The 12608-nt window shown below is 45.4% G+C and overlaps 1 protein-coding gene across 7 annotated transcripts in view; it reads right to left on the bottom strand.

Annotated features, from left to right (window-relative positions):
- RCOR2 (REST corepressor 2) overlaps positions 1-12608 on the bottom strand; it is a 125860-nt gene that overhangs the window by 16837 nt on the left and 96415 nt on the right. For 5 of the 7 annotated variants that reach the window (XM_069740072.1, XM_069740071.1, XM_069740076.1 and 2 more), the window contains one exon: positions 7334-7511. In XM_069740072.1, coding sequence (XP_069596173.1) covers positions 7334-7454 — 121 coding nt within the window. In that variant the 5' untranslated portion in view covers positions 7455-7511. Of the gene's footprint in view, positions 1-7333; positions 7512-7925; positions 8186-12608 lie in introns of those variants that run through there. The other 2 variants (XM_069740075.1, XM_069740073.1) reach the window with 2 other exon arrangements.

The following is a 12608-nucleotide window of genomic DNA, read 5'->3' as shown; positions in this document are numbered from 1 at the left end:
GCAGTAGTGGTCGGTCTCCAGGGGAACGAGCAGGAAACAAAACAAAAAAGGGTTACTATCTCAACCACACTCCTTCATGAACATATGTAGTCCTTTAAATGAATTTCCCAGTAAACCAATGACCTTGCGTGAATATCAGGCCCTATTTTCAGGACCCTTAATCCAGAGACTGAAGGGACTGCATAACTGCAGATTTTCTGTGCAGGGAGCTACAGCACAGACCCATTTACTTTCACTGAAAAAAAAAAAGTCAAGGGTTCACGTTGCAAAACAAGCAGTGTGGCCCCTTCAATCTCAATCTATGTGGATCCTGGCCGTCTGACTACCATATGGTATACCCCATTAATTATGTACCACACTGAACATAACTGTCATTGATGCCAAGTAATGGATTATTCACAACACCATGGGGCTAAGGTGGCCATCCACTTTACATTAAACGTTGCCCAAACCTGTCCACCAATCATTTATTGTGCATCCGACTCTCCCAGACAGTACATGACAGGTGAAAGAAAGATCAGTCGGACATATGTTTGGGGTCAGTGGTCATATCTGGTTGGCAAATAAACATTTAGCCGACAGTAATATAAACTATGCTAGCTTTAGACCTACGGTCCTTTACAGAAGTAAAAAACAAAAAAAAAATCTCAAAAGAAGTACATTCTAACATAACTTCTACATATACACCTATCATAAAGAAAACTCTAAGGTCAAGGTCATAGCAGAATGGAGTTTCCCATTACAAAAGTAGCCCCCGCTCTGGTGGACCTAGGGGGAATTTGTCACCAGGTTTTTCCTATGTAATCCAAAAGCAGAATAATGTAGGGATATAGATGCTGATTCCAGGGATGTATCACTTACTGATCTGCGTCTAAGTGTTCGTCTACAGTAGGCGTACATCTACTATATAATTGTCTAAGGGTCACTTCCGTCTGTATGTCTTTCTGTCACGGATATTCACTGGTCGCGGCCTCTGTCTGTCATGGAAATCCAAGTCGCTGATTGGTCGTGGCAAAACGCCCATGACCATTTCCATTTCCACGACCAATCAGCGACGGGCGCAGTCCGGCGGCAACATGGCCGCTCCTTCCTCCCCGCAGTCAGTGCCCGCTCCATACTCCCCTCCAGTCAGCGCTCACACAGGGTTAATGGCAGCGCTAATGGACCGCGTTATGCTGCGGTGTAACGCACTCCATTAATGCTGCTATTAACCCTGTGTGACCAACTTTTTTACTATTGATGCTGCCTATGCAGCATCAATAGTAAAAAGATCTAATGTTAAAAATAATTTAAAAAAATAAAAAATCATCATATACTCACCTTCCGGCGCCTTTCCCCGCTCCTCGCGACGCTCTGGTGACTGGTCCATGCATTGCGATCTCACGAGATGATGACGTAGCGGTCTCACGAGACCGCTACATCATCATCCCGCGAGACCGCAATGCACTCTTGAGACCGGAGTGCGCGAAGAGCGTCGGAAAACGCTTCCTGGATCCAGGGGCCAATGGAAGGTGAGTATATAACTATTTTTATTTTAATTCTTTTTTTTTTTTTTTACAGGGATAGGATGCCCACATTGCGATATACTACGCGCGCTGCGCAATGTACTATGCGCGCTGGGCAATATACTACGTGGCTGGGCAATATACTACGCGGGATGGGCAATATACTACGCGGGCTGGGCAATATACTACGCGGGCTGGGCAATATGCTACGCGGGCTGGGCAATATGCTACGCGGGCTGGGCAATATGCTACGTGGCTGGGCAATATGCTACGCGGCTGGGCAATATACTACGCGGCTGGGCAATATACTACGCGGCTGGGCAATATACTACGCGGCTGGGCAATATACTACGCGGCTGGGCAATATACTACGCGGCTGGGCAATATACTACGCGGCTGGGCAATATACTACGCGGCTGGGCAATATACTACGCGGCTGGGCAATATACTACGCGGCTGGGCAATATACTACGCGGCTGGGCAATATACTACGCGGCTGGGCAATATACTACGCGGCTGGGCAATATACTACGCGGCTGGGCAATATACTACGCGGCTGGGCAATATACTACGCGGCTGGGCAATATACTACGCGGCTGGGCAATATACTACGCGGCTGGGCAATATACTACGCGGCTGGGCAATATACTACGCGGCTGGGCAATATACTACGCGGCTGGGCAATATACTACATGGCTGGGCAATATACTACGTGGTTGGGCAATATACTGTACTACGTGACTGGGCAATATGCTACGTGGGCTGTGTAATATACTACGTGGACATGCATATTCTAGAATACCCGATGCGTTAGAATCAGGCCACCATCTAGTGTAAAATGATGCATGGCAGAGCGCATGTTTGCCATGTCGGCACCATCATAGTCTATGGCTCTGTCAACGCATTCCCCCGAATCCCGTTTTTCGGGGGGTTCGGACACAAGTCCCAACGGTGCCACACTGAACGGGTGCTAGAATGCAGTGTTAAAGCGATCTAAAACCAAAGGAAAGATGGAAAATACAGCAAAAAAACATAGAAAGGATACAAGAAAGGAAATGGTGACAAATATCTGTAAAGGAGCAACAATAGGAATTTTAGGAGCCAACTGACATTTAGAAGGTGGATTCTCATCCCTCCCCCTCCTAATGGGTTAAGAAACAAAAGCAATGCAAAACAAAGGGAAGAGAAAATGGAAACCAGCAAGAGGACGCATACATAAAACAGGATACGGCTATGGTACAACTGACAGTAGTTCCTTCTCAAAAAACATATCCCCTTTAGTAAAGGCATCAACATTATGTGATGGGAAATCAGCTCCTGCATGACATGTAGTCACTTTTAATAGAAGGTACCCACCTAAACCTTGGAAACAAGGAATATTTTACTAATACATTTATTATGCTATTCTGAGTTAAGTGGGGGGATTCTCTGTTCATAATCCTTATATCTCTGTTCAAAAGTAAATTCATCTCCTGCTGTGAAGGACAATTATATCAATGGGCATGGTGTGATGCTTAATTTCCCCTGTGGGGGTGCTGCAGGGAAAATGAACACTTCCATTGTATATTGTGAGCTCCTTCTAGAGGCAGCTAGGACTTATTTATCTATAGCTGTATGAAGCGAAGCAGGAGTTTCGGTACTCCATCCCATGTTATGGCTTATGTACATGACTAATAATTTGATGAGTGTTCTCTATGGATTTCACAGATAGCACTTGTTAGCATGATTTTCAGTGGGGTTGGGCACATGTCCGAGTCTTTCCTCCGACAGAGTGGTTCAAGGGAAAATGAAAAAATATGGGAGACAGCAGATTTTGATCCAAGTGTCCTTGCAAGATCAGCAGTGCAAGTCTATGTGTACATGAAAAAAAAAAATAAGATAAATTGTGTCGGACTTTTCTCTCCATGCCTGAGAAATGCAGATGCAAAAGAGGTTTTAATTTCAATGGGGTAAAAGGGGGGTGATTTTATCTTTATAATTTTTTTTTATATTTTTAAAAACTTTTTTTTTTTTTACTTTTGGCATGCTTCAAGGGACACTGTCACCTGAATTTGGAGGGAACAATCTTCAGCCATGGAGGCGGGGTTTTTGGGTTTTTGATTCACTCTTTCCTTACCCGCTGGCTGCATGCTGGCTGCAATATTGGATTGAAGTTTATTCTCTGTCCTCCATAGTACATGCCTGCACAAGGCAAGATTACCTTGTACAGGCGTGTACTACGGAGGACAGAGAATGAGCTTCAATCCAATATTGCAGCCAGCATGCAGCCAGCGGGTAAGGAAAGGGTGAATCAAAAACCCAAAAACCCCGCCTCCATGGCTAAAGATTGTTCCCTCCAAATTCAGGTGACAGTGTCCCTTTCAATAGTCTCCATGGGAGACTAGAAGCTGCCATAACGCGATCACCTCTGCTATATACAGACGATTATCAGATTGCCTGTATGTAGCAGAATTGCTGACTTGCTATGAGCGCCGACCACCGGGCGGCGCTCATAGCAATCCAGCAGTGACAACCATAGAGGTCTACTGGAGACCTCTGTGTGTCACGCCAACTCATTGGCGACTCGCGGTCATGTGACACGGGCACCATTGGGTGGGATTTCCTGTGCAGTTTTCCGGCACATGTTAGCTGTTTTGAACAGCTAACATGTGCCCGCAACAGCAACGGGTGGAAACATGAACCAACCATGACTGTTAACCTGTTAAATGGCGCTGTCAAACTCTGACAGTGGCATTCAACACGCGCTGCCGGCAACTGCGTAAAAAGTAAAAAGGTTATGGCTCTGGGAAGGAGAGCGAAAAACGAAAACACAAAAAAAAGGGCTGCATCTTGAAGGGGTTAATGGAAAAATTAAAAAAAGTTATGGCTCTGGGAAGAAGGGGACTAAAAAATAAAATTGCTAAACCAAAAATACCTCTGGTCGTTAAGGGGTTTAAAAAAATCAGTGCTTGTCAGTTTTAGAAACAAACTTGGAATATTATTATAAATAATATTAAAAAAAAAAAAAAAGGAAAAAGAGTGTTCATGTGATAGCTGTACCAAGACCAGAAAGACCCCACAGACATTATCAGGAATCAGACAGCTATCTAGTTCTGGGGCAGCCTCCCAAATCTCCCCCAACATGTTAGGGGAGATAAGAAACAGGCATCCTGAATGAAAACATCTGACCCTTTTTTTTTCTCCAAGATGATAAGCGACCACCAGGGGAACATGGCAGCAGCAAACGTTGCTCTCCCCATAGAGAACACATGAACACTTGGCCAAGCTGAACGTTCCTGTCTAAAGGTGAGGGAGAATTAGTGCACAAGACAAAACCGTAAAGATGAACTAGACAACTTTTAAATCATTGAAATAATGAGAAAATAAAATGCAACAACAGTACTAAATGTTCTGAGGGAAGATCAAGGCCTATGATTAAGAGGGTGTTTTCCCTGTAGATTTTGTTTAGAGAAAGATCCCCGCTGTAAAAAAAAAACAACCAAGATGATCACTGGATTTAGGCTATGTGCACACGTTGCAGATTTACTGTGGAACTGCAGCGCTTTTTGCCACGCAGAAACACTGCAGATCCACAAGTGATTTACAGTACAATGTAAATCAATGGGAAAAAAAATGCTGTGCTAATGGTGCGGAAAAGAAGTAGCATGTCACTTTTGTGCGGACCTGCAGCGTTTTTGTACCCATTCCATTATAGATATCCGCAGGGGTAAAAAAAGCATGAAATGGGCACAAAATCGTGTAAAATACGCATCAAATCCGCACCTGCATTTTCTGCCAAGAGATGCAGAATCCGCGCAAAAAATTCCAGAGGCTAATCCACAACGTGTGCACATAGCCTTAAAAACAGGATGTATCCCACCGCAGGAATCCCCAATGAAATTGCAGGGCCAACACAGAGGAAATCAGGTATCACCTGGTGTCTATTGACATCAATGTTAATTCTAGGTCCTCCAGATAAAGACACGGTAACATTTTGTCATCTTAAGGCCATTAGAAATGCACTCATTTATCTCTAAGAACAGGAGACTAAAGCAAAAATTGTTCAAAATCTGAATGCAAGATATGAGAAACGGGGACATGCAAGTTGCCATGGTCGTGTTTCAGATATTAGACCCTTAAAGAAAAAAGGGAGGATAAAATGGGAGATCTAATCGATCAGATCAGACAACGAGGTGGGGCCGAGACATGAAGCTGTGGAAAAGCAAAGCTTCTGCATCCGGTCTAAAAAAAAACAAAAAACTGTGCTACTGTATGTGCGGCAGTCAGAACACATTTCTTTGCCACCCTTCATTACGTATCGGCCATCGGCTTACATTGTACCTGTAGTATTGTGAGAGAAATTGAGGATGAACATATGGTGCAAAAGAGCAATAAAGAGTGGGAAGATAATACACTGCAAATAATGAGCCAGGTGCTGGAGAGGTACAGAGACAGGACCAAAAAATGAGAAGGCTGGGAGAAAGTGTCTAGACTGGTCACCAGCAGAAACGAACGAAGAACACACAACGTCAAGTAGTCATGGGGGTGGAGGCTAGCTGGCATCAACTCATGGGAGAGATCCACCCAGGAAGCTATGCAGACCCAAAGAGATCAGTAGATGTGTGATCTACAAGTACTTAAGAGACAGAGGTCATTGTAAGCAGAAAGATAAAGCAGAGAAAGTCCAGAGGGCAGGTGCTTCTAGAAAAGAGAATAGAAGACATGGAAATTAGATGGACCAAGCACTAAAGACACACAGGATATAGAGAATGAGGGATAGGAACATATTAGGAAGCAAGAAGAGCTATAATAGCCAGCATATACCATGGGCAGCTGCAAGCTAACAAAGCTCCAGTAAGGGGTTAATTAACTAACAAAGACCAGACAGATATAAAATATGGCCTGCAGGCTAATAAGGAACCATCCCAGCATACAGGGACTCCTAACAGTCACACAAGGAGCTTTATGTCTAACTCATCCCCAAAACAGTCCATATAATAATCCCCATCACAGCCTCGCACTGCATCACTTCCCATCATTAATTACACTGATGCATGGCACCAACTAACCCCATCACAAGGTAATCCTGCAATTGCAGCTCTCAAACCCTTCCCCTGCCAAACAGCAGCGGCGGCAGCGTTTAGCCATTGTCCTGCCAGAGCTGCACTCAGCCTTCATCTTATTGGAGACCTGTGTGGCTGCATTCAGTCCTTGTCCTACCAGAAAGCGGCCCCCCATCTCTCCTGCTAGATGGCGGTTAGGAATCCCCCCAAACACATTTCCTGCCAGGGAACAGCATGACAGTACTCATTCCTTCATTTTTCTCCCCAGAAAATTACATGTCAGCCCTTAATCTATTTCCTTCCAGGGGGTACCAGGCAAACCTTATCCTTTTCTACCTTTTGGGAAGCTATAGCCAAACCTAACCCATTTCCTTTAGAGAGCAGGAAAGCAGACGTTAACCCATTTTCTGCGAGGCGGCTGTAGGGAAACCCTCAATGGCTACCAGCGGGATTAACCCTTTCTGGCTATGTAGCCGTAAAGCAGCTGCTACTAAACCCATTGGAGCAGCACTGGGGCCCTGGACCCCTGCAGGGGCCTGTAAAGCAGCCATTAACCCATTCCCTCTCAGAGGGTGGACAGTCCTTAACCCTTCCCCTTCTTAAAGCTGGGGGTAAACCCATTCCCTTTAACGCCTTCCATGCCACAGTAATGCAAAGCAGACTTTAATCCTTTTAGTTCCAGGTAGCTCCAAGGAAATCCTTAACCCATTAATTACCAGAGCAGCCTTTTAGCAAGACAATAAGCCCTAAGACATGTCCATTTTTGAGAGATTCCTGAACCCTCACCCCTTGGCGCTTCATCCTCGCTGCTGTCCTCCTCGGAATTGCTTCCCATGCTGTCTGATTTGGCTCTGTTACGAGAGAGGATTGCGGTGGAGCCTGGAGACTTTTCCATCACCGAGGGCATTGCTGGCTCCTTCAACCCTTCAGTTCTTGCCAAGAATGCCAGATCACCTTGAAAATCCTCAAAAAAAAAACACACAAAAATAAACAATGAACAAAAGTTACAATGTAACAAAGTCTAGACCCCGGTCAGGCCATCACTTCACATGGAGCCCATTTATTGCTTTATATGGCCTCTTTTATTGGAGAGCAGAGTTGTAGGGTAAAGTATGGAGGACAGCGATGACCACGAATGGTAAATGCCTGTTACTCACAGTAGATACAAAGTTTTTTGTTTGGTTTTTTTTTCTTAAGTGGTTTAAAAACAAACAAACATAAAATGAGCGGAAATGATTGTATCCAGCGCAGGACGGGGAGAGCAATAGACCCTGATAACAAAGGACGCCGGTGACACGGCTTTTAGGTGAGGAATCGGGGGGATGTGAGAGTTCAGATCTCCGGAGAGGCGATCACATAGCAGCAGTGTTCTCTATACCTGGAGCTCTGCCTCCTGTGCGGCACACAGAAAAGTTTGCAGAGGCAATGTCTCCCCTGGAAGCCCCAGCTCAGTGCATGGGATGGATGGAGAAAGTGTCCCAGGAAGGGGAGTCCGGCGGGTCCCTGTGCCGCTCAGCCACAATGAGAGGCAGCCACACACAGCAGCAGCCTGCTCAGTATCAGGATCCGGCCCGCCGCCTCACTCCCGCGGAGGCATCCCTCCGCCGTGCACACTGCCCTGTCTCCCACCATGTGAGTGCACAGCTGCCGGCAGCATCACCCAGTGTGACCTCCCGCACCCCCCAGCACGCCAGGACCCTCTCTCCTCCTCCCCCTGCCATTCAGTCCCTTTCCTTCCAAACGCCTTTTTTTTAACACCACCTCCTCTATCCCTATTTTCCAGTGTCTGTTACTTTGTTTCTTCCATTATGTCGCTCATTGTGTAGGATCGGCCGACAACCCTCAGATCTGTCTATTCACACAAAGATATATTTCCTGAATGGACTTTTTTTTTTTTTTTTACAGAAAAGTAGTTCCCTTAATAGCGAATCAAACCCCTCCAGTTACCTGTAGAGGACATTAATAAAGGGTCATAACTTAAAAAAAAAGATAAAGCAAATTATCCCCTATACAAAGGATTGAGGATAACCATGGGCATAACTTGCGGTGTAGGGACCCCAGTGACAGATATCCAACGGGCTCTTCCCTGTCACAGATCTTTAATAGAACTGATCTCATATGGGCTAAAGGAAGCTTTTGGGGCCCCTTAGGATCCAGGGCCGGGTGAGACTGCAACCCCTGCACCCATTTTAGTTACATCCCTGGGGTCTGACTCCCAATGATCCTGAAAATGGAGCAGAGCTGCACATGCTCGACCTCCGTTCCATTCATTATGTATGGGACTGCTCTGCTATTTGGGTAGATAAGGGAAATGCGGTAGATAAAGTATATCCCAACATCAGCAAAGCATTTGATAAAGTATCTCATACTATCCTTATTGAAAAAATGACCCAGTACGAGCTACGGTTAGGTGGATTCATAACTGGCTCAGTGATCGTACTCAGAGTGGTAATAAATCGTTGCACATCCAATTGGAAGAGTGTTTCAAGTGGGGTACCACAAGGCTGTGTCCTGACCCCAGTGTTCAACATTTTAATTAAATGATCTAGATAAAGGAACAGAAGGTAAACTAATCAAATTTGCAGCCAATGCAAAGCTAGGATGGATAGATAACACTAGAGAAGACAAAGAATTCAGAAGGATCTAGATAAGCTTGAACAATGGGCAGCGACTATTAAGGTACCGTCACACTCAGCGACGCTGCAGCGATATCGGCTCGTTGTCTATATCGCTGGAGCATCGCTGTTTAGGTCGCTGTAGAGACGCCAACCACAGCAGCTCCAGAACGATGCAGGAGCGATCCAGTGACGTAACGGCGACTCACTTCTCGTTCTCGCTGGTTGTTAGCTCCATGTAAAACGTTTCTGGCGTCGTTGCTTTTGATATCAAACATGACGATACACGCCGACCTGGCGACGAAATAAAGTTCTGGACTTCTAGCTCCGACCAGCGATGGCACAGCGGGATCCAGATCGCTGCTGCGTGTCAAACACAACGTGATCGCTATCCAGGACGCTGCAACGTCACGGATCGTTGTCGTTCTCGTTGCAAAGTTGCTGAGTGTGACGGTACCTTTAAAATGGTATTTAACAAGGAGAAAAGCAAGACTCTACAAATGGAAAAGGAAAATTACATGAACAGAATGGGAAGATCAGAACTAAGAAACAGCACGTGTGAAAAAGACTTGGGCATACTAATAGATCACAAACTACACAAGTCTAGATCACGTGAAGTAACTATCCTCCCCTCTACTCCTCATCTGGACTTCTGTGTCCAGTTGTGTGCACATTTAAAAAAAAAAAAAAAAAAAACATTGAAAAACTGGAGCAAGTTCAGTGAAGGCCTACCAGAATGGTGAGCGGACTGCAAAGTATGTCCTATGAGAAACGGTCGCAGGATTATTATTATTTATTTATATAGCACCATTGATTCCATGGTGCTGTACATGAGAAGGGGTTACATACAAGTTACAGATATCACATACAGTAAACAAACTAACAATGACAGACTGATACAGAGGGGCAAGGACCCTGCCCTTGCGGGCTTACATTCTACAGGATTATGGGGAAGGAGACAGTAGGTTGAGGGTTGCAGGAGCTCCGGTGTTGGTGAGGCGGTAGCTCCGGTGTTGGTGAGGCGGTAGCTCCGGTGTTGGCGAGGCGGTAGCTTCGATAGTGATGAGGCGGCAGCGGGGTCAGTGCAGGCTGTAGTCTTTCCTGAAGAGGTGGGTTTTCAGGTTCCGTCTGAAGGATCCGACTGTGGTTGATAGTCGGACGTGTTGGGGCAAAGAATTCCAGAGGATGGGGGATATTCGGGAGAAGTCTTGGAGGCGATTGGATGAGGAGCAAATAAGTGTGGAGGAGAGAAGGAGGTCTTGGGAGGACCGGAGATTGCGTGAGGGAAGATATCGGGAGATTAGGTCAGAGATATATGGAGGAGACAGGTTATGGATGGCTTTGTGGGTCAGTATTAGTAATTTGAACTGGATACGCTGAGGGAATGGGAGCCAGTGAAGAGACTTGCAGAGGGGGGAAGCGGAGGAGTAGCGAGGAGAGAGATGGATTAGTCGGGCAGCAGGGTTAAGGATGGACTGGAGAGGTGCAAGGGTGTTAGCAGGGAGGCCACAGAAAAGGATGTTGCAGTAGTCAAGGCGGGAGATGATGAGGGCATGCACAAGCATTTTAGTAGATTGGGGGTTGAGGAAAGGACGGATCCTGGAGATATTTTTGAGCTGGAGGCGACAGGAGGTGGAAAGAGCTTAGATGTGTGGTTTGAAGGACAGGGCAGAGTCGAAGGTTACTCCGAGGCAGCGGACTTCTGGTACGGGGGAAGTGTGATGTCATTGACTGCGATAGATAGGTCAGGTAAGGAAGCTTTGTGGGATGGAGGAAAGATGATGAGTTCAGATTTGTCCACATTGAGTTTGAGGAAGCGAGAGGAGAAGAAGGAGGATATGGCTGATAGGCACTCTGGGATTCTAGACAGCAGAGCGGTGACGTCTGGGCCAGAGAGGTAGATCTGGGAATGTTTAGCTTGCAAAAAAAGAAGGCTAAGAGGAGACTTAATATCTGTCTCCAAAATTTGAAGGGATGTCACAGTGTAGAGGGATCATCCTTATTCTCATCTGCACAAGGAAACACGAGGAGCAATGGAATGAAACTGAAAGGGAGAAGATACAGATTAGATATTAGAAAAAAACTTTTTGACAGTGAGGCTGCCGTCACACGATCAGTATTTGGTCAGTATTTTACATCAGTATTCGTAAGCCAAAACCAGGAGTGGGAGATAAATGCAGAAATGGTGCATATGTGTCTATTGTACTTTTCCTCTATTTGTTCCACTCCTGGATTTGGCTTACAAATACTGATGTAAAATACTGATCAAATACTGCCAGTGTGACGGCAGCCTGAGGGTGATCAATGAGTGGAACAGGCTGCCATGAGAGGTGGTGAGTTCTCCTTCAATGGAAGTCTTCAAACAGAGGCTGGACAGACATCAGTCTTAGACGGTGTAGCGAATCCTGCATTGGGCAGGGGGGGTTGGACCCTGGAGGTCCCTTCCAACTCTAACATTCTTTTCTATGATTCTATTTTCGGCAGTCCCATAGACAAAGAATGGAGCAGAGTTCGACCATGCGCATCTTCACTCTATTCTCCGGAGAACTGGGGTTCCCAGCAGTCAGGTCCCTAGCACTAAGCTATCTAAGGAATAACCCTGGACAACCCCTTTTGAATGCCCCCAGTATGCAGAGGGAAAAAAAAAAAAAAAAAAAAAACACGTTTACCTCCTGGACTGGCGCTGCTGCTCTGACGGTACTGTGAAGGCTGCATCCTATCAGCTGCCGCGCTCACGTGACATTGTCACAAGATTACTGGGGGACACAGCGCTTGGAGAGGTGGAGTGGTGCTGGTGGAAGGCAAGTGTTTCTTTCTTACTTTATTTTTTTCTTATTTTAGACACAGGTGGCATTCAAAAATGGGATGTCCGGTAGTTTACAACCCCTTTAACAATAATGATAGCTTTAATAGTGATCATGCTCATTTAGGCCATGTTCACTTTTGCACAAATGCTGCAGGTTATTTTTTTTTTCTGCACCAACACACACTAGCAATGTGCTCTGATTATTATTATTTTTTTTTTTTTGCATTTTCCCTTTTTAAGCATTTTTGATGTGGACTTCACATAGCATTTTTAATACATTTTAGCACAGAAACGCTGGGATTGCAGTGATTGCATTTTTTTACATGCATTTTTTTCAGGTTCCCCATAGAAGCTTCGAGGTTTTTTTTTTGTTTTTGTTTTGTTTTTTTACAGAGGCACAATGAGATGAGCCTTCATGAAATTACATCCATTTTACACACACAAAAATAACAGTGGGGGTCAAAAAATGTGTTTTGGCCTGAAACATAGCATTGTTTGATAATGCTAGGTTCCAGGAGGGGAAGAAACTGTGTAAAGACATGCACATAGTATGGATAACCCCTTTAAGACTTCATTATCCCTATGACGATCTGTATTGCTAGGCTTGGCTTGCCTGCTGAGCTACTGCAGAGAAAGTGAA

The sequence above is a fragment of the Ranitomeya imitator genome, chromosome 9 (assembly GCF_032444005.1).
Source record: "Ranitomeya imitator isolate aRanImi1 chromosome 9, aRanImi1.pri, whole genome shotgun sequence".
Lineage (NCBI taxonomy): Eukaryota > Metazoa > Chordata > Amphibia > Anura > Dendrobatidae > Ranitomeya > Ranitomeya imitator.
This window is presented reverse-complemented; position numbering and strand designations above follow the sequence as displayed.